General features: G+C 38.7%; 1 protein-coding gene across 2 annotated transcripts in view; it reads left to right on the forward strand.

The window, feature by feature from the left end:
• prkar2aa (protein kinase, cAMP-dependent, regulatory, type II, alpha A) overlaps window positions 1-27,034 on the forward strand; it is a 57,028-nt gene that overhangs the window by 24,220 nt on the left and 5,774 nt on the right. For both annotated transcript variants that reach the window (XM_061736737.1, XM_061736738.1), the window contains exons 3-9: window positions 12,279-12,314; window positions 20,588-20,724; window positions 22,076-22,182; window positions 25,128-25,269; window positions 25,644-25,745; window positions 25,929-26,003; window positions 26,093-26,158. In XM_061736737.1, the coding sequence (XP_061592721.1) occupies window positions 12,279-12,314; window positions 20,588-20,724; window positions 22,076-22,182; window positions 25,128-25,269; window positions 25,644-25,745; window positions 25,929-26,003; window positions 26,093-26,158 (665 nt within the window). The remainder of the gene's footprint in view (window positions 1-12,278; window positions 12,315-20,587; window positions 20,725-22,075; window positions 22,183-25,127; window positions 25,270-25,643; window positions 25,746-25,928; window positions 26,004-26,092; window positions 26,159-27,034) is intronic.

Consider the following 27,034-nt stretch of genomic DNA (forward strand, 5'->3'; position numbering starts at 1 on the left):
CTGAAATGGGGAACAGGCATCCTCGGAAAGCCAGCCCAAGATGCACGTCAGTGCTTCCCCAGTATAAATACAGAGAACATCTCCCTTATTATAGTTTTTGATGCAAACGCGGATGGTGATCTATCCAGCTACAAACTACACTTACGGCATCGCGGGTTTGGACATCTAATGTGCAGGTAAATGAAATGACACAAACAAATGCAATGGAACAACGTACAATACAGAATTCACTGCAGCAAACCTGGGACTTGTCTGACACTCTGAAGTCTGCAGCCAGGATTGATTAGGAATATTAAGTACAATTTTATCCAGAACCCCTCTTTTGGCACACAAACTTAGAGGTAGACTGACATAATTTCCATATAATTTTTTAATACATATTTTTCTACAGTCTAACGCTATGCCAATGCTGCTATCACCTTATGTTCAACATTAATGTCCAGTTCTTAAACCGACCTTATTGCCAGGTTAACTGTGACGGAGCTGCTAGCTGGTGCTGGCTTGAACAATAAAAGTTGTAAATGCATCACATCCATGTTTGGCTCAGAAAAAGAGACCTAACTTGAGCCATGTGTACTTGGAGCAGAGCAACATCTAAAACGTCAAGAAAAGTGTGGCCTGAGGAACAGGGTTGGAAAAACACTGATCTAGAAATCCAAAAACTCCAGAAAACACATTTTTTAATTTGATTTAATAATTCTAAATTGTCTAGGTTTGAGTGTGAATGTTTTTTAAGTCTATATACGTGGCCCTGTGATGGACTGGTGACCTGTCCAGGGTGTACTCCTGCTTTTTGGGCTGGGATAAGCTCCAGCAGACTCCTGGGGCCCTGTACATGATGGATGGATAATCTAGAATACAGTTGAAATATTTATCATTTGGGTCCACTTGGTAAGGCCTCAATTTGCAAGAAACGATAATTGGCATGTTGATAAACACATAATTTGACTCTGGTGTGACGCACTGCAACGAGCAGAAACACGTCAGCAGACCTGATGCCTGCATTGCACTGCATATTTTGCCTAAAAGATGCCAACAGCATGATTATGTGCCGTCTGCTTCCTCTCTTAGGATATACCCATCAATGTCTGACTCTGCACACACCGCTGAAAATTATGTAAAACGTTTTCTTTATTCAACAGCAATTGGATAGTTAAATGATGGTTAGTTTGAGGCTAGTTGGAAAAAAAATATTTCCATACATACTTTGGCCAAGGGCCAGAAGATGGGACCAGAAATTAAATTGTAAAATCCAGATATTTTTAATTTTACTTTTATTTATTTTAACCTATAAGAAACCAAAACGAAGTGGACTATATGAGTAAGGTGTCACCATGAGTACTTATGGGTTTGAGTTTTAAAAAGAAAGGACTGAGCCTGTAATTTAAACTTTAAAAGCCCTATTTTCTGCTGTCTTTATTGGTCTCTTGCAGGCGTTGCCGTACAAAACACGGTAGAAAAAAATATATTATTAGGTTTACTTTAAACATTACTATGAAGTCCCTTCTTTCAGTTTCACTTTGACCTTTTGGGCTTTTAAGTCATGTAGAATCCTTCAGTACTGGAATTTAGTTTTGAAGTGTTTGTGGTCTTTTTCTTCTCCTTTCTTTTCAATATTAGCCGTATTTACATTTACAATGACATGGAATTGTTTTTTTTTTCCCATGTCACTAAAAAACAATCCGTTTTGGTGAACCTCCTGTAAGGGGAATAGCCTTGGGTTTATCAGAGAACACTGGCCTGCAATGTTGCTTTGTCTTGTTCTGCTGTTGTCTGTGCTGTGCACAGCATCACTTTGAGTTTATTTTTGGCATTTTGCCCTCTTTGTGATTTAAAGGGGACCTATTATGGCATCTAATACCTATTTTAAACAGGCATTGAATGTCTTAATAACAAGCTTTTGATTGTTTTTGCTAAATAAATTAGAAATTCAGCCTCTGAGCCATGTCTTTATCTTCCCATTCTCTAACCTCATTATCTATGTGGGATTCTGAGTGGGCGGGGCTATGATAATGAGGCTCTGTGCTGATTGGCTGCCTGAATGAGACGATACACCGCTAGGGAAAAATGGCGGAAGCTCCGGCCGACGGAGTTAGTTGTGGACGTGGTTTCACTCATCGGAGGCCAACCTAATGTAAATCGCTCCCGTCGTTGCGTAAAGACGGGAGCAGAATCTGAACGGCTCGTAGATCCACATCAGACTGGACGGCTCATCCGGGCGGCTGTACAGACACTGCAGAATTCTGTTGCTTTCCTCCTTCTCTGAGTTGGCAGACTGAGGGGAGAAAACTTTATATATGTGAAAGCAAGAAAAAACGTGTTTTTCATAATAGATCCCCTTTAAAATTGGTTGTTTGTAGACAATCTTGGCTCAAACAAACTTTGAACTATTCAGCATTTTACCTGTACATCATGTCAGAATGCTCTTAACTGGGAAGAGAGTGCTCAAGCCCGTCTGTTCTTCTTAAAAAACCTAAAATCACTTACTTTAAAAGGACATAATAAGTAGATATTGTGCATACTTGGACAGCTTTACTAGTTGAATGGGAAAACTACTTTGAGATTCAGGAAAGTAAATACATTTTATAGTGGAATGTAATTTTTTTCCATCATGACTGCTTTTTTTTTTTCCCAAGTACAAGTCTAAACATACCAAGTTTGGAAGAAAAGTTAGTTGAAGCCTTAAAAAGTTATTTAGATAAGTGAAGTCATTCCAAAGCTCATGTTCAGTTCTGTTTGCATACATTTATTCTTTTTTTGATTGATTTTCCTCCACCAGCCTCAAATTCTTCAAATTGAATTTTGCTCATATCAGCACTTCAGCATGCATCAATTTCTGTCGTATAGAGCCATATCACATAAATCGTCTTCAGGAGAACAGGCAGGGATAGAAAATTAAAGTTTTAAACATGAGAGATTCTCAGACAGAAAGAGATGCATGTAAATGATTTTGATGAAAAACAGGCACTGAGTGCAGCGCTCATGTACTTGTGTGTATGTGTGTGCTTGTATTTGTTCCACTGATAGAAATGCTGAAGTGACATTAGAGCCAGCCAGTGGGTGTTAGATGAAATCACAAATCATTAATTCTTGTTTTGTATATTGGCTCAATAAATCTGTTGGCCCATAGTTCCTCACTGAGTTTTGAGGCACTGAATGGATTTGTGAATTGGTGTTGCTGGCTAGGCTAAAGAACTGTAGCTAACATGGCTCTTTTTGAATGAGCTTTACAGGCTTTGAGGTATGGCTTGTTTTGGCATTGCCCTCATATGATTAAACTCTAGTGTATCAATCTTAATAAGACACAAAATATAATTCATTTTAGGCACTGTTGTTTCCACTAAATGTCATATATTTGAAAAATGGTTCCCTTCGGGTTACTTCTCTGAATAAGGCTATAAAAATTAAAATAAATATTATAAAGGCAGTTTTTTCAACTACTACTACCATTAATAGGAATTATTCATTTCTGAGAAATCTTTAAAAATGAATATAAGCATTACTACTACTGCAAGAACCTTAACTGGTTCCTGGTCTATGGAATGCTATTGCAACAATAATCTTTGTGCCACTTTTAGATATTATTTTTTGTGCCCTTCTTTAGCCAGCCACCGAAAAATGCAAATAATGTTTGCTTCTGTATGAACCGATGTATTGTAAAGACATGACATTTGAGTGGGGTTTTGCTTTCTACGTATAAATGATTGTGTAGTTTGAGAATTGTGCTGATGATTCGCTTTATTTGCATGTTTGGCATGCTGTCATTACTGCACATGTATTTTCATGATTAGAGTGTTTGTGTATGCCAGCATGTTTACGTGCATGTTTGTTTGGACTAACTGTGATGTTCAAGGCTGGAAGCTCAGGAGGAAGGTTACCAGTGAGGGAGGTTCCTCAACAACAGACATATCTCTGCTCCAGCAGAGCTGCACACTTTACCTTATTATGACTTTTATAAAGTTTGACATTAGAAACTAAAATTCTGAATTTTTTCCCTTTTTTTTGGAATTTAAAGCAAGTCATTATCAATACCCCTATACAGGCCTGTCTCAGAAAATTAGAATATTGTGATTTTCTGTAATGCAATTACAAAAACAAAAATGTCATACATTCTGGATTCATTACAAATCAACTGAAATATTACAAGCTTTTTAATTATTTTAATATTGCTGATCATGGCTTACAACTTAAGAAAACTAAAATATCCTATCTCAAAAAATTAGAATATTCTGGGAATCTCAATCTTAAACTGTAAACCATAATCAGCAATATTAAAATAATAAAAGGCTTGCAATATTTCAGTTGATTTGTAATGAATCCAGAATGTATGACATTTTAGTTTTTTTAATTGCATTACAGAAAATAAAGAACTTTATCACAATATTCTAATTTTATGAGACAGTCCTGTATATTCCCATTTCATGTTGAGAAATGTCTTGTTTACTAGTACACTGCCCAGTCAGTCCTACCTGATTCGACTCTTTGTAGTCTGAAGATGAAAACGAACTGGGACAAATTCAGGGGTCGCCTACAAAACTAAAGCCATCAGCTTTGGCGATGACACATTTGTTTTACGCACGATTTACTTTATCATTTCTGGTGGGGGTTTCTTGGCCAAAACGTTACACAGATTGTCATGTTTTCTCTCCATGCAAGATACAGCATTTAAAAAAAAAAGACAAATTATGCACAACGTTTATTATTATTGACTTAAATAAAAAACATTGCAATTTTAAATTCACCTTATAACAATTGGCTGTGTTAACATAGCGCTTCCTGCCATCTGCCTGTCAGACACCTAGACATTCTGAGGTGTTGACGGACGCTGATCAATGATCATTAACAAACTGGCTAATAATCAGTTAAATTAATCAGTCCACCTCTACTCTTAATCCTTATTAATCATAGTCTCAGCTCGGTTGTTTTTGCTTTATTTTCTAACTTGTGCCATTCATTTTGACAGGCTGATCATTAATTCATCACTGTCGAGAAAAAAAGAGAGCAAAATGTAAAATATTGAAATTTGAAGCATCTAAAGCACAGTGGCAACATTCATGCTTTTGATCTCCCCTTCAGCTAACTAGATGATGTATTGACGGGCCGAGCAGACAGTCACGGAGAGAACAGCTGAAAGAGGGATCAATAGATGACAGCAGGCAGGGATAGCTCAGTTGCTCTTTTTCTTTTATTCATGTATTCACACAGTGGGTTTTTACCTCCATGCTTTGTCTATTTGTCCCTCTTTTTGATGCACATAATCAATCTCTAGACAGAGGACTTTCATCTCTAATTCCTGTGTCTCTCAGTATTTCCGTATTGTTTCCATATTACCAGGTATACAGTCACTTAATGCTCCTCACTTATCAAATTATTTAATTTCCCTTCCGTCTTCTCTTCTGCCTTGTTGCTGTTGATCACTCTCTCACCCATTCTGCTCTTTTTGCCTCTCCCCTTCAGATTCTCCCTCTGTTGTCCCATCTCTTTTTCGCTCCCCCGCTTTCGCTCCCCTCCATCTGTTAATACTGTCACAGCGATGAGTGGGTGTATAGGGAGGAATGGAGAGGGAAAGTAAACGTGTGCGTCTGTCAGAGGAGGGTGGTGGCCGCGGCGATGGTGGGGAGCTTGTTTTCCACTTGTTACAAACCGGATAGAAGTGAACGGGGGGGGTAGATGGTCAGCGAGAGGGGGGGAATTAGGGAGGGTAAAAGGGGTAGCGTTGTTATGGCGATGAGATCCTCTTTGTGTTAAGTTGCCAAGGCAACTTCAGGCATACAATTCGTACAGCCACCACTACCAAACCCTTCCACCACATGACTGAGAGCTCTTCACATATTTCACACTCAAGACTCCTGCACCCACACACCGAAATACACTAAACGGTGTACACACACACACAGGTTTTTATCATGTCCATGTGCTCCAGACTGGCAAAAAAATTAATTTGGTCGCTGATGGGGTCTAAAATTGAATCGCAGGGGAATGTTCAATTTACTGCTTCTGTAATGAGTTGTAAGGTAGTGCTTGTGAGGTGCAACATGTAAACGGACCAGTGTCTTCTCCAAACGTGCTGAATTCACACAAAACAAAAACTGAAGTGGGACAAGGCCGCCGACTACTTTTAAGATTTGAAGAGCCGAGCAACAAATGACCTGTGTTTCCCACACTGATACTTAAACAGTCTGCCATGACAGGTATATTATTAGCCGCCCACTTACATTCGGCAACTCATCAAATTCATATTTTCAAAAATAGTAAGTTCTTCTTATACCGTGGAACTGCATGTAACACAGCTAGTCAGCTGCTCTCCCTTTCTGTCTTTGGCAAATGGCCTTCACACACACACACACACACACACACACACACACACACACACACACACTCGTGAATTACAGCACTCCTCCCCTCTTAGTGCACCCATTGAATCAATAAATGATTGTGTGTGGAGGGAAGTTTCGTTGATTTATATCGTTGCCACCTGAGCACCTTTATCTCAGCACTTGAAGCCTTTCGAGACAATTAAAGCAAGTTTTTTTCCCCCAAGAAAGCATCTAGACACAGCAACTCCACGCTCCCCCTTTCTGCTACAGACAGCAGAAGTAAAGCTGGCAACGTTGAATTACTGTAATGATTTGTGTATGGCAATACTCCAGCTGGTTTTGAACATTTTTCGCTTAGTGCAGAATACCCAAAGTTAGCAATGTGTAGTTTGACAAAATAAGTTGCAGAAGAACCAAAATACTGTGTATAGGACAACACACTTGATCCAAAACCCTATTGGAAATATGCCAAATACTACATATCTAGAGTTTACACTACAATGTTCTAGGGCTGGGCGATATATCGAGATTTTAATATATATTGATATATTTTCAAACACGATATGGTACGAGACAATATCGTTTATATCGATTTAAAAAAAAAAAAAAAAAAAACATTTTTTTTTTTTTACATTTTTTTTTAATGATTTTGATATAGCTTATTTTGTGACAAATTGAATGGAATGTTTTATTTGAGATTTGCACAAATGTCAACCTCAGTGGAAACGTCTGCCTGTTACTGTCTACATTGTATTAATTGCACAGTGTATTTTAATTTAATTGTTATGCAGGAAAGGGATATTTGTTTTATTTTATTCAAGAAGCATTTTTATTCTATATATGCAGGCAGTTTATTTTTATTTCATTTGTTTTATACATTTTTATATTGTGCAGACCTCTGTTAATAAAGGAACCTGTGTGACATTTGGCACGAGGCTTTGTATTAAAACTGACTGTTTTTTTAAGGGTTTGCCTCAGAAAAAATGAAGCTAACAGAGATGCTAACAGAGATGCTATGCTATAATGCTTTGGGGGAAACCCCAATTAAGGCACAGAAAAAATATCGAGATATATATCGAGTATCGCCATTTAGCTAGAAAATATCGATATATGACTTTTGGTCCATATCGCCCAGCCCTACAATGTTCAATTAAGACAAAAACTGCTAAAAGGAAAATTTACTTTTTCCTTTGAAATGTCTGCTTTTTATAAATCTCTCTTCCTTTTTAACAAGGAGCTTGTTGTTTGGTTAATAGTCAAAATGTTCAATAACCTCTATGAGAATCATAATTGGCACATAATGATTCTCATACAAGTTAAGCTGGATTTGTAACTCTTGTATTTCTGGTAAACGTGCCTTGTAACTTCTGTCAACATAGTGGCACGCTGATAACAGTTCAGGTAAAACGGTTGCCCAGCGAGTCTGAATATCTGATATGTATGTGAAAGGTTACACATGCTTACAAATGCATATGAAATGCGGATGTCATTCCTTTTGAGTCCCTTTTGATCTAAAAAGGTGATTTTTCAGGTGTTTTTCTGTCGTGTTTTTGTAGTTATTCATTATTAAAGGAAGAAAAATTGTAACATCTGCTCATTTGTGAACTAGTTACTAAGACCACAGTATTACCGGTTCAGTGATAGTGATCTCCAGAGTACAGAGTATTTATCTCTTGGTGACTGCAGGAAAATGGCATCTGTGTGTGAATTATTTCCATGCTCCTGTAGTTGCAGCCTAGATCTAATGGGCTTTGACACGGTGGTAATAAAGTAGCAACGGGCACACTTTGCGTGTATGCCAGTTGTGAATGACAGCCTTGTGTTAGAAAACAAGTTTCACGTACCCTGACCTCGCATTCTGTGTGTAAATGGATGCAATGTTTCATGCATGCACACACACGAACTTGGGCCAATCAGTGTAGACACCCTGGCATAGCAAACCAACGTCAGTAACCATCATAACAAAGATGTTCATAGACAGTCCAGGCAGCTGACCACTAGGTTGGTATGTCCCTGCATGTTAAATGCTCTTTATCATGTGCCAAGTAGAGATGTTGGCATTGGCAGTAAGGCTAACCTTACACCTGGCCATCCATATCATATCCAAGCACCATCTAAATGGCATATATGTGTGAATTGCCCCCATGTTTCTGCACTCTGTGTTTGTGCTCTCACACTTGTGCGGGTTCCTCGTTCCACAGTTCCTAGTCTCTGGCAGGTATGTGCTTAGACACGGTACAGTATCACATGTATCTGGAAGGGAGTAGGGCTGTTTTAAATCGTAATCGCGATTATGTAATTAGAACGATGTTAAAACGTGAAACTCGTAAAATCGATTTTTCACTTTTTTTTTTTTTTTTTTTTTTTTTTTAATTGGAAATATAACTTACTGTATGTTTGCAAGTGCTGATTTGCTGATTTTTTTTTTTTCAGAGATAAAACTTTATATTTTATTATATTTTTTAAAACTTTTTTTCAACTTATTTTACAGAGTTTTGCACTTTATTCATTCATTTTGGGGCATGGGGCTTCCTCCTCTCTCAATAAAAAAACAGCATATTTGAAATCATTTCTTTGCCTTTTGTCAATTCACAAAATAATCGTAATCGTAATCGAAAATCGGATTTTGAGAGAAAAAAATCGAGATTTTATTTTTGGGCAAAATCGAACAGCCCTAGAAGATTCTGCAGTTCCCAAAAAAATCATTATTGAATTTATTATTAAACTCCAAAGTATCAAACTATATTAAACCGAATCAAATCAAACGGCCACTGAGACACCTAAGGAGTGAATTTACGCAGGTTTCTTGAGGTTTATTCCATTGGCAAACAAACAAACAAAGAACAATGGCCCTTTGCTGCCTCTCTTGCCCTGGTAAAAAAAACCACCTGCCCTCCCAGGTGCCTCACCTGTGTCTGCCAACCCCTATATGGAAACTCACCCGGTGCCCTCCAGCTACCCAGTACCTTCAAAATAAAAGCATGGTTAAGTACCAAAATAAACTTAAAGGGGACCTATTATGAAAAACACGCTTTAACATATATAAAGTGGTCTCCCCTCAGCCTGCCAACTCAGAAAAGGATGAAAGCAACCAAATTCTGCAGTGTCTGTACAGCAGCCTGGATGAGCCGTCCACTGTGATGTGGCTTCTACGAGCCGTTCAGATTCTGCTCCCTTTCGTAACATAACGAAAATGCGATTTACATCGGTTGGCCTCCGATGCGTGAAACCACGGCCACAACTAACTCTGCCGGCCGGAGCTTCCGCCATTTTTTCATAGCGGTGTATCGCGTCATTCAGGCAGCCAATCAGCACAGAGCCTCATTATCATAGCCCACTCAGAATCCTGCATAGATAATGAGGTTAGAGACTGGGATGCTAAAGACATGGCTCAGCGGCTGAATTGCTAATTTATTAAGCAAAAAAAATCAAAAGCTTGTTTTTAAGACATGCAAGGCCTGTTTAAAATAGGTATTAGATGCCATAATAGGTCCCCTTTAATCAATACTAAATATCATAAACAAACTAAAGGTGTGTTCCCAAAACTAAACCACAAAAACTAACAAAATAATAAATGATTAAATAATGCAAAAGTGACAAATAGCTCCAACAAAGTTTGTTCATACAAGTGACAATCACTCGGGTGGGGGTGTGGGTGTGTAAAAATATTCTACATGTCTTTTTCAAATTTGTTAATACCTTTTTTATATTGGTTTGTTTATTAGAACATTTATCCCAGTGCATGTTTTTCTTCAGACATGGATGGTGCGTGTTGGGATGACACATCCATGAATTATTGGCCTGCTTCATAATAAAGTATAATTACCTTACATTGCACTTATACAGCAAATGCTGTCATCTAGAGAGACTTAAAAGTTAAGCGCTTATTCTCACATTGGAGAATAATGTGTATCTAGCTAGAGGACACCATTTACATGCCAACTTGGGAAAATGTTGATGTAACGAGCAGCGATATGATTAAGAGATGATCATTGTAGCTGCTCTTAATCTGCTGATATGAAAAACTCTCAATTCTCCTTTTAAGGCCACAGTTCCCTCTCTACACTTTAATTGTATTATCGCTGATACTTTATTCTTCTCGTGTTCTTTTTTAGCTTTTTTTTTTTTTCCACTGTCCTGAATATTTTTTCATGTCAGCTGCTCCACACTGAAATCATGAGCAGAATTAAAGTCAGTTACAGATACTATTTAAACATTTCCTGGAAACAATTTCTGTTTGGTGCAGGATGTTTTTGCCGTTTGGCTTAATGTTATCAACATTGGTTAAAGCCAAGTAATCAGTTGGTAAGATACAGGAAATGAACATCTTTTATTAAATATTGTTAAGATTGATAACATAGAGGTTAGATCAGTTACCGCGTATTTCCTCTTCAGAGTGAACCACCTTATAAATTGCCCTGGATGGTCAATGATGCTGTCATGGAGCAACCTCAGGCCCTGCCTGCAGATGAGTCCACAGCTATTCATGTTAGTAACACTAGATGAGAACAGCTCTACATTAATGACATGAAATATTATTTATGATTGATACCTTATTGTCAAAAATATTTCTGTAAATGTTTCATAAGGCATCACAAACTGTTACTTATGCTCAAATCAAATGAAGAGGACAGTGGTTGGTGGACTTCTAAATTAAGATTTCTGATTATTTTTTTTATTTTTTATTTTTTTTTAATTGGAGGGTTATATTGAACAGATTTTACACAAATGTGAAATATCTAGTCCACAAATACACATGGAAATTCAGTGGTTTGCTCCAGTGTGAATTTAGGCTAAATCAAAGTCACAGTCCATTTTCAGTTGTGTTGGTTATTGTGTAAATTACACCATATAATGTGGTGTTTAATTTTTAATTTTTAAAGGAATGAAGCCAATTACCAAGTACAGTATCAGTCTGACCAGAGAGCCTAGAGTTTTTTTTTTTTTAATGTATATAAATGCAGGTTCTGACCTTTCTGACCGTCAGGTCTGAAAAGACGGTGTCTGAGTTCACTAATAACCGGTTTTTACAGAAGAGACATCTTGATTATATTTTACATTCATTTTTGCCTCTGTCAGAAATCTGCAGAGGAATTGTCAACGGCTTCTCAGCAGCTGTTAATTCCATGTTTTGCTAAATAAAATACCATAGCAGAGTTCATGCCTGGTGTTGTAATTACTTGAACAGTAAATTTATTGCGTAGCGACATCAAATGTGTAGTTAAAGTGTCTCAGGGACTTTAATGGGCCCCAGTAAAACCTGAGCATTTAAATAGTGTAATTAAACAGCTTTTAGCCAACTACACTAGAAGGGACATCTTTCCCTGTAAAGTTGTCAAAAAAGAAAAAAATGTTCTCTTCGTCTTTTTTCCACATTATTGATTGTTTTCATGCACATTTTTGATTTTACTTAAGTTTTAAAGTATGCAGTACTTTATTTTCTGTTTTATTGCTGTTTTACTTAAAATCTTTCATAATTCTGTATTGAAATTGTATTGAAACTAGTGATATAGGCTGTAAACGCCTTAGGAAAATGTGTTTTAGATAAAGTGAGAGGTAGGGAAGCAACAGATGTATAAGTTGCACCACTTGCTTTTATGTGGCACTTTCTGTTTTAGCATTTCCAACTGCTTTTCAAAACATAATTGGCCCGACTTCAGTAGCATCGTTTTAGCATTATGAGGTTGATCAAAGCGGCTTACAGTGTCCTCCTCATTCGCCTGTTGACGCATCTGTAGCTGGTTCTCGCTTTGGCATTCATGTCTGCACAGGCTACATTGGCTTTACTGAACCCACCGTCTGTCTTCTCAGTTCATCTCTGAGGTTATATCTTTCCTCGTTATGCTGTCAGTGACATTCTTTGCATCTTATGATCGCTTCTGATTTCCGAACAAATGGTAACTTGTATTAAAAGTTAATAACAGTGATATTAATTTAATCTTTTTTCCTCTTTCTCCACAGCTCCACCACCCAGCAGATACAACAGGAGAGTGTCAGGTAAGAATGTGTGTGTGTGTGTTTGACGTCATGTTCCTTAAATGTAATCCACACCGGGGGATAACATAGCATACATCACTGTCTCAGTGGCTCACCCACATCTTGTTTTCTGCGTTTCTGTGTGTCATGCTTCAGAAATGCAGGAGGGGAGAGGACGAGTAGTAGCCCCACTTACATTGTTGAGGCAATTCTTGATAATGATCGTGTTTTGCAGTGAGGTATTAAAAAATCTCTGTTATGGAATGATTTGGGTTTTATGTGTCTGCATTAACTTTGTTTTGTGTTGGTGTCGGATGTCTTGTGCGGTAGGCTCTCTTGTTTTCTCACGCTCCGTTGTGCCCATGTAGTGTTTACATACGAGTGATTAAATGTCGTCAGCCGTCACAGCGCTCTGCACTTTGATTAGCTCTGGGTGCGTCAGCTGATGTTTATCTTTTCTGACGTCCTGCTATCATGGCTCAACCTGCTGTCTCTTCCACAGATTCATTAGTTTGTTATGGTGAAGTATAATGTTAATTTGTATGATACAACTTTGTTTTATATAACTGTAGAATTAGGTTTCATACAAGTCTGTCGCTATAATGTGGTAAACTAAGTGACTCGGTACTACTTTAACAGCAGTTGTGTCATCCAAGGAGAATTTTGTTGTGGTAATGTTCAAAGACACTTTTTTTTTTAAAGCCATTTTTAATGCATCTAATATAACAACAAAGACGAGTGTCTCTCGATGCTCATTGTGTTTCTCAGATAGCACCACGAAGGTGCTTCAACAGTTTTTCTTAAAAAGAGTTTATCTCAAGAAAAGGAAAGCCAGTAAAGTTGAAAACAAAAGATGTATCCAGATATTGTGTTTCTAGGGCACCCCTGGGTCCCCCCAGGAGTGGAAGCCCCATGCCCCAGTTATTTAAAAAGAAATGGCTCATAATCATCCTGATTCATCAGTGTGCCTTTTAGTCACAATAATAGTTTTGGTGCAGAAGTATAAACCTGCCAGTCTACTGTAATCAATCTCAAGTAGTCATGTATGTATGTGAAGTTATTGGTAATTATGCCTCTAAATTATATTGCAAACGCCACAACATTAGCAACAGTTTTAGGCTGCAGAAATAAATAGGTAAAGAATGAACATTTACCATATGACTGAGAAATGACCGAACGGTCATTTTTCTGGACATGGTTTCAGCAACAGATCCAATGGACCAGTTGGATTGTAGGTTAACATGCAGCTAACTTGTCTTGACTTTTTCACATGAGATTACCTAAACTGCAGAAGATCTAGACCAGGGGTCAGCAACCCAAAATGTTGAAAGAGCCATATTGGACCAAAAAACAAATATTTCTGGAGCCACAAAAAATGAAAAGTCATGTATAAGCCTTAGAATGAATGCAACACATGCCCCATGTAGCTATATTAATTAAAACTGGGGGAAGATTTTTTTTTTTCATTATGCACTTCGAGAAAAAAGTCGTGGTGAAGAGGGAGCTGAGTCGAAAGGCGAAGCTTTCGATTTACCGGTCAATCTACGCACCTACCCTCAACTATGGTCACGAACTTTGGGTAGTGACCGAAAAGACAAGATCGCGGATACAAGCGGCCGAGATGAGTTTCCTCCGCAGGGTGGCTGTACGCTCCCTTAGAGATAGGGTGAGGAGTTCGGTCACCCGGGAGGAGCTCCGAGTCGAGCCGCTGCTCCTTCACATTGAGAGGAGTCAGCTGAGGTGGCTTGGGCATCTGTACCGGATCCTCCTGGACGCCTCCCTAGGGAGGTGTTCCAGGCATGTCCCACCGGGAGGAGACCTCGGGGCAGACCCAGGACACGCTGGAGAGACTATGTCTCTCGGCTGGCCTGGGAACGCCTCGGACTCCCCTCGGAGGAGCTGGAGGAAGTGTCTGGGTTGAAGGAAGTCTGGGCATCTCTGCTGAGGCTGCTGCCCCCGCGACCCGGGAACGGATAAGCGGCGGACGATGGATAGATGGATGGATGGAGAAAAAAGTCGAAATGTCGAGAAAAAAGTCGAAATTTCGAGAAAAAAGTCGAAATTTCGAGAAAAAAGTCAAATGTCGAGAAAAAAGTCAAAATGTCGAGAGAAAAGTCAAAATTTCGAGAAAAAAGTCAATGTTGAGAAAAATGTCGAGAAAAGTCAAAATTTGTGAAAAGAGTCGAGAAAAAAGTCAAAATTTCGAGAAAAAAGTCGAAATGTCGAGATTAAAAAGGAAAGGAAAAAGGAAGAAAAAAAAAAAGGAAAGAAAAGGTCAAACATTTTTGAAAAAGCTCCAGGGAGCCACTAGGGCAGCGCTTAGGAGACGCATGCGGCTCTGGAGCCGCGGGTTGCCGACCCCGGGTCTAGACTCTAGTTGAATCTCCAGCTGGGCTGAACATGGTTGCAGTGCCACACAATGCACATGTTCTGATTCATTGAGGGTAAATATCAACAAATTGTGTGTAGGGAGAAATATGTCTCATTTTGTCAAGGACATTTCTTTAACGCTTGTTAAAACTTCATCATGTTTAAGAAAACAAACAAGAAGAGACCTCTAGTGGTCAATGTGACATTTTAAAGGGCAGAAATGGAGGAAGCTAATCTTGAACTGCAGGCGCTAACGCCAGTGCAACAGGGCGGAGGAGGTCATTTGACTTTGCTACGTCATATGGGTTTAACAGTTCAAACCCTAAACCTCATCTAAGCTTGTAACGGTGCAATTGACCCGGCGTGTCTGCGACTGAGGGACCGTCATTATTGCTCTCTGCGTCTGAATGCAGTATCGCTCCGTCAGGAGTGTTTTACTGTAGTGCAATAAACGTTTCTGAAAGGTGGACGCCCATTCCCGAACTACAGACCTTTTTCTGCAAAGTTGCGTGTGCTTGAGATGTTTCATATTTCACAGCCAGATACAAGCCCCATGTAATGGAAGACTAAATTCTCTCTTAAATTAATAATGTGTATGTTTGTTGTCTAAAAGAAAATCTCCTCAGAGTAACTATTTTATCTGAGTAATGTCTTATCAGTGGAGCATGTACTGTCCCAGCCAAAGAGCTGCGGCACAATCTGAGGTAATGTTCCTTATTTGACGTGGCATGTCCTGCATGCACGCATCAGTGCTGAAGCTCAAACAATATCTCCTGCAGTCTTAAGTGCACAGCCCTGGCGTTAATCACACTTGCATTTCATTGTCTAATAGGAAGTGTCTGACTACAATCACAGCCTTATATAACAAATGATTCACATAAGCAGCAGAATGGTCTCTGAATCTTTGTCTTTCAAAGCAAACATGTTTATTATCCGTATAACATATAAAATAACACTTATATTTAGATCATTCATTTTTATATTTAGAACAAAAGCCCAATTGAAACTGTACTGTAAAAAATCAACTGCCATTTATCCATCCATCCATTATCTATACCCGCTTTATCCTTTTCAGGGTCACGGGGGTCTGCTGGAGCCTATCCCAGCTATTTTCAGGCGAGAACTGCCATTTAAACTGCCATTTAGTTGGTTATAAAACAAAAATTTCAATAAATGGTGGTCTGTTATAGTTTTTAGAGCCATGCACTCACACCCTGACTCAATATTTTAAGAACTTGTGACTAAAAAGAACAGTACACACACACACACACACACACACACACACACACACACACACACACACACACACACACACACACACACACAGCCGTTTACCCCTAAAACATGAAACTTAAAATGTTTTGCTTCACCTTTACATAAGTTTAACTACATGTTTATAGATCCTTTCTCCTGCAACTGGGTTCATTAATATAGCAGTATTTACCGGGTGCACATGTTTGATTTTTTTCAGATAAAAACTTGTTTCTGTAATATAAATATATTATTGTTAATAGAATATCTGTATAGGCTATCGACTTACCTCTTTCATACATTCAGACATAAGCCAAAGCCAAAAGAGTGATATGAACATTGCATTTGCACAGGTAGCATTTTGTCGTCTGTATAGTTATTTTGCGATTGGAAAATCACCACCAGCAAAACTGTAACATGCTGTGATTTCCAGAGGCGGCATAAATGTCACTGCAACACGAACAACCTCATTAGCCGCCTGGTTAAAGAGAACGAGGAGTTTATTCAGCAAACTACAACAGCAAACTGGAAATTTTATGTGCAGAAATGAGAGAAGTTCCTCAAAGATAAGCCAGAAAGCAACAGCAATAATGGGCAAAATTGAAGAATTCACAGTGCTGGACGATCATTTTATTTCACAGATTTGAACATTTGGAGCTCTAGTACAGTTTGCTGGGTCAGAAATATTTCTGCAACCTTTCCACAAACCGTACGAGACTGAGTGAACATATCAGTATAAGCTCGAGGAGCTGCAGGCAAACGGCTTTACGACGGACGCTTGGACCTCTGACATGCGTCCTGTTTCCTTGTTTGATGGCACGCCGAGTGGAGATGATTTTGCTGTCAAATCTTTCACCTCCAATTACAGTGTTTTCTCCAAATGAGTTCTGTGAGCCACAGACATGCAAGTCACAGACGCAGCAATCGAAGAGAAATTCTTAGACTTGATTAATATCTCATACTCATTTTATTATGATGCTACATAGTAAAAAATGCTCTCTGACGGTTGTTGTTGTTATGTATGTATTAATGTTTAAGAAAAATGTTTACCTGACCTAATCTAAACAACTTTAGTGATAAATACGATTTTAAACAGTCAAAAAACTGTTTTTATTTAATACTATTATTGGATGAATACTGATTATCAGCCAATACCCAAAGCTCAGAAATCAGAATCAGTGTTGGAGAGGACAAAAGTGTATATCTCTAGGTGAAATATTGTTCTAAAATATTTGATCAAAAAATTAAAATATTACAAGTGTCTCCCAAGTGATGTTTTTACCTGATTCGTCTGATTTTACTTCTGTAACTTCTTACTTCTTAAGAAGTCTGTTCAAAGACTGCATACGTATGATTACTAGTCAGAAAAAGTGGTTTCTTATAAAAACCTGACTTTCTTTTTTTTTTCTTACTGAGTTTATCTATTCATATCTGTATTAGTTTCGGTCGCACTAACACGCTCTATGTGCAGATGCTTGTTTCCATGGATAGGGCAAACAAAATGAACAGTATTTTACTGGAACATGCTCTCCAGCCATGATGGATTGTTTTTATCAGATCAAACATCTGTGTCCTTGTGCTCCTAAAAGCACGCTTTGAAACTATACTACATGTTATTTATTCTTAATTAACTATTATCATTCTGGTTGGCAGAACATTGAGACTTTTAACACCGTTTTCCCTCGGGCCGTTAAATTCAACGACCTGATCCAGCTGAACTAAAGGAGTTGGCATGAGGTCACACCGCTGCTAACATTACTAGTGTCACCTGAGAGATAAGACATTACTTGCATGATTTTTGCATGAACACAGAGACGTACACACACTTTGAGGCATCAATGTGTTCAGTATAAAATCTCAAATGAGAAGTAGAGTGTGTCTGCACAGTCGGGGAAACGCAGATACATAGTGACAATTGGAAATGACCTTGTCACTGTTTGTGTTCTCATGTGGTAAAACATGTCGCAGTGCATGTGTCATTTCCTCCTCTGGGCTCCTCCAGTGTCCTGTGGTTGGTCCTCTCTTCACTCGCCCTGCAGGCCATCTCCTCACTTTGTTTATAGGTTCTCCGTGTTTCAGTGTTTTAACAACGCACCTTTGCCTTCACTCTTGCCAAAATGAGGAATATACTTTCTCAGACCCACCATGTAGGTATGAGCAGTACTCGAGTTGTAAAAAATAATCAGGGGGGATGGTGGATTTTATCATATGGGGACAGATAATTTGTGCTGATTACAAATAATATAATATATTACAAATAATAGCACTGACCAAAACACCTGCAGAAATACTGCAGGAATGACATAGCAGCAGTTAAATGCAGCCTTCTGTAAGCTTTAAATATCCACTGGGCTTACATCAAATACATCAAAACACAAAAATAAAAAACAGTTTTCTGAATTTATCAATATGTCTCTGTCCTTCACAGGATAAGTAAAATGAGTCACTGCAAAAATTCTAAATCTTAACAAGAATATTTGTCTTATTTCTAGTTAAAATGTCTCATTTTAGTAAAACAATCACATTACACTTAAAACAAGACTCATCACTGGAAAAAACAACAATTTTCACCTGTTTCAAGTAGATTTTCACTTGAAATAAGTAGAAAAATCTGCCAGTGGAACAAGATTTTTTTGCTTGTAATAAGAAGATAAATCTTGTCCCACTGGCAGAGTTTTCTACTTATTTCAGGTGAAAATGTACTTGAAACAGGAGAAAATTGTCAAAAGTTATTTTTCTGGTGTTATTTTTCTGGTGATGACTCTAAATGTTGAAATAGCAGTAAAACCAAATTCATTGATGAAATGATACAGGGGGATGATTTTGACCGTTTTTATTTCAGGGGGGATGCCATCCCCCCTCAACTCGAGTACTGGGTATGAGAACCTGCTTGTATTATACAGTAAACTTCACCAAATATATCACAATGCTGCAATTGTAGTTCTTAAATGTTTTATTTAAAAAACTGGACAGTGATTCTGTGGTTTTAAAGGTTGGGATGCTACACAAGTTAACTTGTATAGCACATTTCATGTACAAGACAATTCAAAATGGTTCACAGAAAAAGATTTTTAAAAATGCACTAAAAGGTTTAACCTGATCCAGCTCTTGTGAAAGTCGCCCAAAACGCCTATCCAAGGCTTACCCAAAGTACATTGAAAGCTGTTTTCTGTAACCGTTTGAAGTACATGGATGGTTCTGGTATCTTTTGAAGGTTAACACTCTAAAGTTTTCCCCCCAACTGTCAGAATCACTGTAACTACTACTATAATTCAGTAATCTCACTTTGAACACACTGAAATAGAAGGTTTTTATTTCAGCCGGAAATTTGTTTCGTAATCAGATGTCTGCAGATGAGAGAATCTGTGGCTGGAAAACATTGGGATCACAGCCTGAAGGGTTATCTAGTTTAAAAGCAGAAATTTAAAAATAGACATACGTTAAAAAGAAATAAAACAAATAATCAGATTCAGACGACTTTATTAATCCCTTTGGGAGGTTCCCTCGGGGAAATTGACATCTCCATCTCACACACACAACACTGTCATTTACAAATCAAACAACCCAAAAGCCAATCACCCATATAAAGATAAAGATGGGAAAATTAAAAATAAAGATACAAGTAAAAGGTAAAACCGAAATTTTATTGATTTTATATTTGAACATGTAAAAAAAACAAAAAAAAACACTACATGAGAAGTTTAAGAAAAAAAAAAAAAAAGAATTTCATCCTTTAAAACTTGTTATCTTGATTTACATGTGTCAAAAAAGGAGTAGGAAGAAGTGTAAACTTATTTAGTCCTACCCCCATTCACTGATCATTTAACCTGTATTTATAAATATTCACACACTGTACTCACACTGCTAAATAACAGTATTATTATTATTATTGTTATATACTGTAATTATACTCACACACATACTTATACATACTTGTAAAAAAATAAAATGAAAAGTGCGGTGCCATTAAAAGAATAATATGGATAGAAAAAGACAATTAGATGCAAAAAATAAAGGTAGTAGTGCGTTATGGTGGACTACTGACATGCAGCAGTAAATAAAAAGGTTTTCAGCCTTGACATAAAGCAACTGAGAGTTACAGCAGACCTGCAAGTGCTCAACTTGAGGTTTACTCATCACTGGTATCCTCTCCAGCACAACAGTCCTAAAACTCCAGAGAGACAAATGACACATGCCATATTCAAATCAGGACATCCTATGTTACCGGTAGCTGGCCCGTGCCTAGTTGGTGTTTTCACATTCGTTGCTTCTCTCCCTACTTCAAAACATAACAGTTCTTTCAAACCTTTTTTCCATCTTCTGCCCCGATTGAGACTAAATGTGTTTAACTGTTAGATATAAACATCCTTTGCCTTATAAATGCTGTTTACTGCCACAATTGATCTTTGCTGAGTGGAGTTGTGTTTAGAGAGTCCTACATTTTCCATGCTTCAGTTGAAATGTATATAATGAAATGCTTTTATGACATTTTACAGCTGTGATTTGAAAGTTATAGAGTAGGTCGTATTTTGGACAATAGGTTTTGACAACTGTCAACAGTGTCAACACGTGTGTGGGATACCCTCTTACCTGGATTGCTTTGTGTACAGTGTAATCTTACAGGACGTGCAAGTATGTAACACTGAGAAATGTCTTTTCTTTTTTTTTTTTAGTGTGTGCGGAGGCGTTCAACCCAGATGAGGACGATGAGGACACCGAGCCCAGAATTGTTCACCCAAAAACAGATGAGCAGCGCTGCAGACTGCAAGAGGCCTGCCGAGACATCCTACTCTTCAAAACACTAGATCAGGTCAGCCTCTAAAACACACACACACACACACACACACACACACACACACACACAGTTACTACGTTTACACGCAGTCAGAATTCGGGTTATTGCTAATATTCCGGTTACTGAAACATTCAGAATATTCCGTTTACATGCGTGAGCAAACAGGATTATCCCTGTATACATGGTAATTAATCATTTGGGATATCTGGATCAAACCAGCGACGCGCAGAGAACGTGATGACGCAATTAGCGTCATTTCAGCTTCTTCTTCCTGTATCCAAATTCAAAACAAATGCTGCTTCGCGCAACTTTTCGCTCACCTTCTTTTAAATCTGGCTATCCCCGTACTTTCTACCGTCTACAAATGCCAAAATGTTCATATCCTTCATTACATTTATGAAGTGATTAGTCTCCTCCTCACTCCAAAAGTGTGGCGTGGTCTTGTGTTTCTCCGTGTTTATAAGAACTTCCTGAACTCAAAAGACCAGGATTCCTTGTGAACAGAGCATGCGCAGAAAACAAATTCCTGTTCCGTCTGATCGGGATATCCCGTTTGGCGTTTACATGACCAAATATTCGGGTTTTAAAAGGAGTAACCCAGGGGTCATATTTGGGTCTTTAAAAACCGAATATGAGCAAATTCGGGTTATTCAAAGGGGTTATTGGTGTTTACATGGCCGTGCAAATTCGGGTTATTGACAATATTCGGGTTTGTAAAGGGTTATTGACTGCATGTAAACACACACACACACACACACACAGAGCTGTCTATGTGTAACAGTGCAGAAAGCCGTTGGTGTGCGGATTAAAATGATAAAATGCTGCTACTGTTTAAGTTGTGGCTGTTTGTGTGTTTTGGTCTGTACGTTTTGCAGTGTGTTAATCGTTGCTTTTGGGCTAACTTGGATGAAATTAGAAAAAAGCACATTTTACTGCAGAAAAAATGGACAAAGAGTCTACTTTCTTTCACTAACTAATACAGTCTCTGTTCAGCTTGCTCCTGCACTCCCATTGGCTAGAACCTTCGCCAGTAAATCACTGTTTTTGTGCTGTGATTCTGTGTGTGTGTCCAGTTAAACTGCTTCAGGCATGAGCAGACAGTTACCTTCCCCCTCTAAACAGATCCCCAAATCATCTTTGTGGTGTCATTGTACTTGATTTATCTTCATCATAGACGTCAGTACCTTCGGACCTCTTCTTCCTTGTGTGCCTTGTCATACAATTTTCTTGTCCTGATTAGATCTCGTCTTGGCTAGATTCAGTACACTGCTCACATGACGCAAATGGAACCTTGTTGCTCTCATTGCTGCTCCCCGGTTCTCCCGACGGTTTGATTCTGACATCACCTCTGTTGCTCGGCATCCAGGAGCAGTTCTCACAGGTGCTGGACGCCATGTTTGAGTTGAAGGTTCAGCCCCAGGAACACGTCATCGACCAGGGAGACGATGGAGACAACTTCTATGTCATAGAGAGGTAGGACGCTTTGTTTTTTTCAACTCAGAGCAGTTTGTTTATTCATACACCACCTGTTTTTGCTTTAACAAGTTTAAATGGCAGAGAGGCTGGTTGAGACCATGTTTTACAGCTTCACTGAGTCACAATGCAAGAGTTTCCATTGATGCATATTAACTATGTTTTATTGATTATACTCGCTGGAATTGCCAATATCTATAGCAATGCAAATCCATATCCCTGCAGTATATGTTTACGTTGGTATCTGATTAGTGCACCATATGTGTGTCAGCTCAGTTCGGTTTTGCTTGAGGCTCTTATTAGTAACGGGACTGAATTAAGTGAAAAGCACAGTCTTCTAGAGTGTATTTACATATGTGTATAAGTTGTTTTAATTACAGGACACTTGGATGACTTGAATATAGTGTTACAGGGTTTCCACAGATCAATAGGTCTTGAAATTATCCAAATCCACATCATTTTTTGGGATCAGTAGGATTTTTCATCATGTCTGACATGCAAAACCTTTGATTATTTATGCCAGTGGTCCCCAACCCCCGGGCCCCGGCCCGGTACCGGGACGTGGGTCATCTGGTACCGGGCCGCACAGAGAGAAAAAATAATTTCTGTAGCCCCGACTGATGATGGATGACTCTCAAACTGATGGTTCACAATGTTTTTATTCCTTGGATGTAAATACACTGAAAACACACCGTAAGAGCTATAAAGGAATAAAATAAAATAGTTAGTCTTTCTACATTCATATAAGTTTCATTTAACTTAAATACAGACCGACACAGCTGCTCGCTCGGCTACCGTTAACCACAATACATGAATAACCATGGCAACCAAACTCAAGCTGGACATAAATACGGCATACAATTTGCAAAGAAAATAAATCCTTATCAGCAGGTGCTTTTTGTGTCAGTTGGGCTCCACTTTAGCATTCCCGACACTCGTTTAGTCTTGCAGACACACTTTCTACTGCCGTTAAACTTTTACCGTTGGAGTCCGAAGCGCCGGATATTTACAAGGTCTCGGCGAGACGCCTTCAAAATAAAATCACTAAATATCGGTCTCCTTAATATATAGCAAATAAAATAAAAGCCTGGCTTTAAATAACGTTAATGAGAAAACAAACACATTGATAGAAATACTCATATTTAAGGTAATTTCCATTTTTATTTATTTATTTTTTTAAATTACGTATTATTATTATTATTATTATTATTATTATTATTATTATTACTACTATTATTATTAGAGAAAATCCCAGTTTTTAATGCTGATCATGTCATTTTATTTAGTTTCAGCTACACCTTTAGATTGGGCCGTGAAAATATTGTCAGACATTAAACCGGTCCGCGGTACAGAAAAGGTTGGGGACCACTGATTTATGTAACATGTGTTCCTAAAAGCTTTTAAACATTTGACATTGAATTGATATAAGCATTTTTATCCCTCACTAGCTTCTGTTAAATATTGGTTTGATACACCAGTTAAGTACCATGTTTTAGCTCCACTATGTGTCTCTCTCTCTGCTTCCACGCCGTCGAACACAGCGTGGTCCCGGCCCCCGTACGACACTTGCGATGACCTTTACGAGCAGCACGCCTGCCTGATCTTGTACTGTCCTGGGGTTTTCCCTGGTCTGCACAAGTGCAGCCGTGGCTAACGTCATTTCTTGGGTGGATATGAACATCAGCGTATCCAGCGATGGAAGTATGAGCAAAAGAGAAAAGCAGGAAGGAAGAGGGACTACACCCCCTCTTATTTAGTTATTTTCCTGCTCATTCTTTTATGTAACTCCTACTTATTTCATTAGTTTTCAGAACTTTGACCAACTTTCAAGCAAAACAATGCTCTTATTCCTGTTCTTCATTTACTCTAACTGGGATTTCTTAAATGTTTTTTTTTGTTTTTTTTTGGCTCTGTGTGTTACTATTTGGTAAGAGCTAATTTTCTTGAAGTATAAACAATCATGTTCTGCAGTTCATACCCGGAAATCCCTCAAGAGCTCAAAGGACAAGCAGCACAAACATCTAGGAAGAGGTGAAACGCAAGATCTGAGAGGAGTTATAGTGGCTTAAAATATCATTAATAGAAGCACAACTCAAGGTGATAAAAAGGCTGCTTCTCATAATTCTTGACCTTATCGATCAGTCTCTCCCACCCTTTAACAAATACTTTGGAAAGCAACAGCAGGGCTGTTAAAGCAAAGCACAAGTCATCAAATACCACAGAAGAGGAGCTGTTATGCAAGCCAGCAACAGGCTGAAAATAAAGGGAACATTTTTGATTTGGATTTTTTTTCAGGTGCTTGAAATAGGACGGTATTGAGAAGAGTTGCAGAACTAAGTCCAGCAAGGTTTATGGTAGAAAATCTATAGGAAGAGCTGTTTTGAGGCAGCCCTGTTCCGGCCTTAATTGTCTCAAAGTTGCGATTACCATTTTAATACAAGAAGTAAAAGTGTTTTCCTCTCTGTAAATCAGATTTACCGTGTGAAATCTGCCTCCGACCACATCTTTCACACGTGCTTTGTGTGTTGAGTAAAGAGCGAGCGACACACAAGCGGCCTTTCTTCACTTTAGCTCACTGACAAGTGATCACTGTCACCATCGTCATGGTAATCCATTCAAAGTGCGTTAATACTCCACCAGTGGCAGGAGTTTTAGCCCCTCAACGCAGCCAATGAGAGGGGAGGCTTTCCTGCAAAGTGACTGGTTAATCCTGCCGAGCTTTATCAATGCAAATTACCTTACCTATGTATAATCCTGTGAGGGAGAGACTCTGTTGAAGTGTTACTCTTTTACTCCTTTAGATTCTGTCAATGTTAAAGTGCTGAAATTGCTTTCTGTTGAACTGAATGACAGTTTAATTGACCTGACTGTAACGGTACAATCAACACACTTCTGAACTTTTTGCTCAATTAATCCTTTGTGTTGTGTTCATTCCCACTCTGTAGGGGTCTGTTTGACATCCAGGTGTCAGGAAAATGTGTGGGTCAGTACAACAATAAGGGCAGCTTCGGAGAGCTGGCGCTCATGTACAACACACCACGTGCCGCCACCATCATCGCCACTGAGGACGGGGCACTATGGGGCCTGGTAAGAAAACCGGCTAAACCAGAACAGCTAACGCATTTAAAGAATGTCACTTGATTTAAAAGTGAATATTATCCAACAGGCTTTGTAAAGTTTCACCCTCATGAAGCATAAAATGTGTTTTATAAGCTCTGTTCCCCTCAGTCTATTCCCTCATTTACTAAGAATGTAATGTTGGGATGAGGGAGAGGGAGTTGAGAAGCTCAGCATATTAAGAATGAAGTCCTGGAGTGTATGAATGAAGCCGCGCTCGGATTCAGTGATCTGTGCTGCTGCAGCGCCAACCTGTGGTCAAACTGAGAAACGACACCCAACCCTCCCGAGTGCCTGCCTCTGGGAGATTGACTTGTCTTTTTGTCTTTTTCTTTCTTCACAAGGACCGTGCTACATTTCGACGGCTCATTTTAAAGAACAATGCCAAGAAGAGAAAGATGTACGAGTGTTTCATTGAGTCCGTGCCCTTACTCAAAACACTGGAGGTGAGTTCAGGCTGCAAGGCTTTTGATGGAATTACAAACGCATTCCCTGTGCTGCCGAGGCGCGGGGGATGACGTTACAACTCTCTGGACCGAAACATTGCAGTTGAGAGTTCTGTGATCAGATTGAAATGATTGATTTGTCTGTTGGGACTGAAGTAAAAGGGTTTGCTTATGTCTCTGTAGGCAAACGAGAGGATGAAGATCGTGGATGTATTAGGAATGAAACAGTTCTCAGATGGCGAGCGCATCATCGTACAGGTGGGACGTTGCAGTATTTCAGCTTTTCATGTGCAAATGTTACGCATAATTAGATTTTCAATGTATTTATGTTTTTTTTTCCTCCTCAGGGAGACAAGGCTGACTGCTTCTACATCGTAGAGTCTGGGGAGGTCAAGATCATGATGAAGAGTAAAGTAAGAGCCTCATCTTCACCTATTTTGTTTTAGTTTTTATTACTTCAGATTACGGCTGAAACGATTCCTCGAATAATTCGAGAAATTCGATTACAAAAAATGATCGAGGAATTTCCTCTGCCTCGAGGAATCGTTTAATTTTGCAGCTCAAAGCAGGGTATTTCGCCCGGACTACATTTAATGCAGCACAACGCGCCGATGGTACAACGCGCTGGTACAGCACGTAAAGGAAGAAGAAAGAGGCGGCGGATTTGTTTGGTTTTTCTAACATGCCATGCTCAGGCTTAGATATATATAAAGTGCTCAGGCAGTCTGCAATGGCCCAGACGGGAGACACATGTAGCTCAGTGCTTAAGTTTTATTTTCAATCCACGCTATATTCTTCTGGTCCGTTCTCCTATATGTTCCCCCTCTAACCCGGTACATACATAGATTCCTCTAAACATCTGTTCCCGCTACAGTTTTAACTAAAAGAAAAGGCAGAAAATGTCAGAAAAATAAAAACAGAATAAAGCTAACTGGGTAGTTTTAAAATTTAGCTCTGTAGTCATTCATGGATAAAACAAGCAGCACTGGAGCCTAATGTGCTCCAATACAGCAGGGCTCATAATTTTATTTTGAACACTGCCAAAACTCAAAATCTTATACTTTAACTTAAAACTTAACTAGCACTTAAAATGTGCTTGACACAAATGAAAGTTCAATTGAAACACGTGGGAAAAACACCTAACCTTTTAAGTGATGTGTGTTATCAGGTGTAATGGCATTTTTAGGTTAGAAATAAGAAAACTTCTTGGTAAGATCCTTAGTTTTTTGAGTGAAGGCAGTGAATTTGGTCAACTGGTGTAAGGTCAGGGTTTTTAAATGCACAGCCAT

The sequence above is a fragment of the Cololabis saira genome, chromosome 12 (genome assembly GCF_033807715.1).
Source record: "Cololabis saira isolate AMF1-May2022 chromosome 12, fColSai1.1, whole genome shotgun sequence".
Classification (NCBI taxonomy): Eukaryota; Metazoa; Chordata; class Actinopteri; order Beloniformes; family Belonidae; genus Cololabis; species Cololabis saira.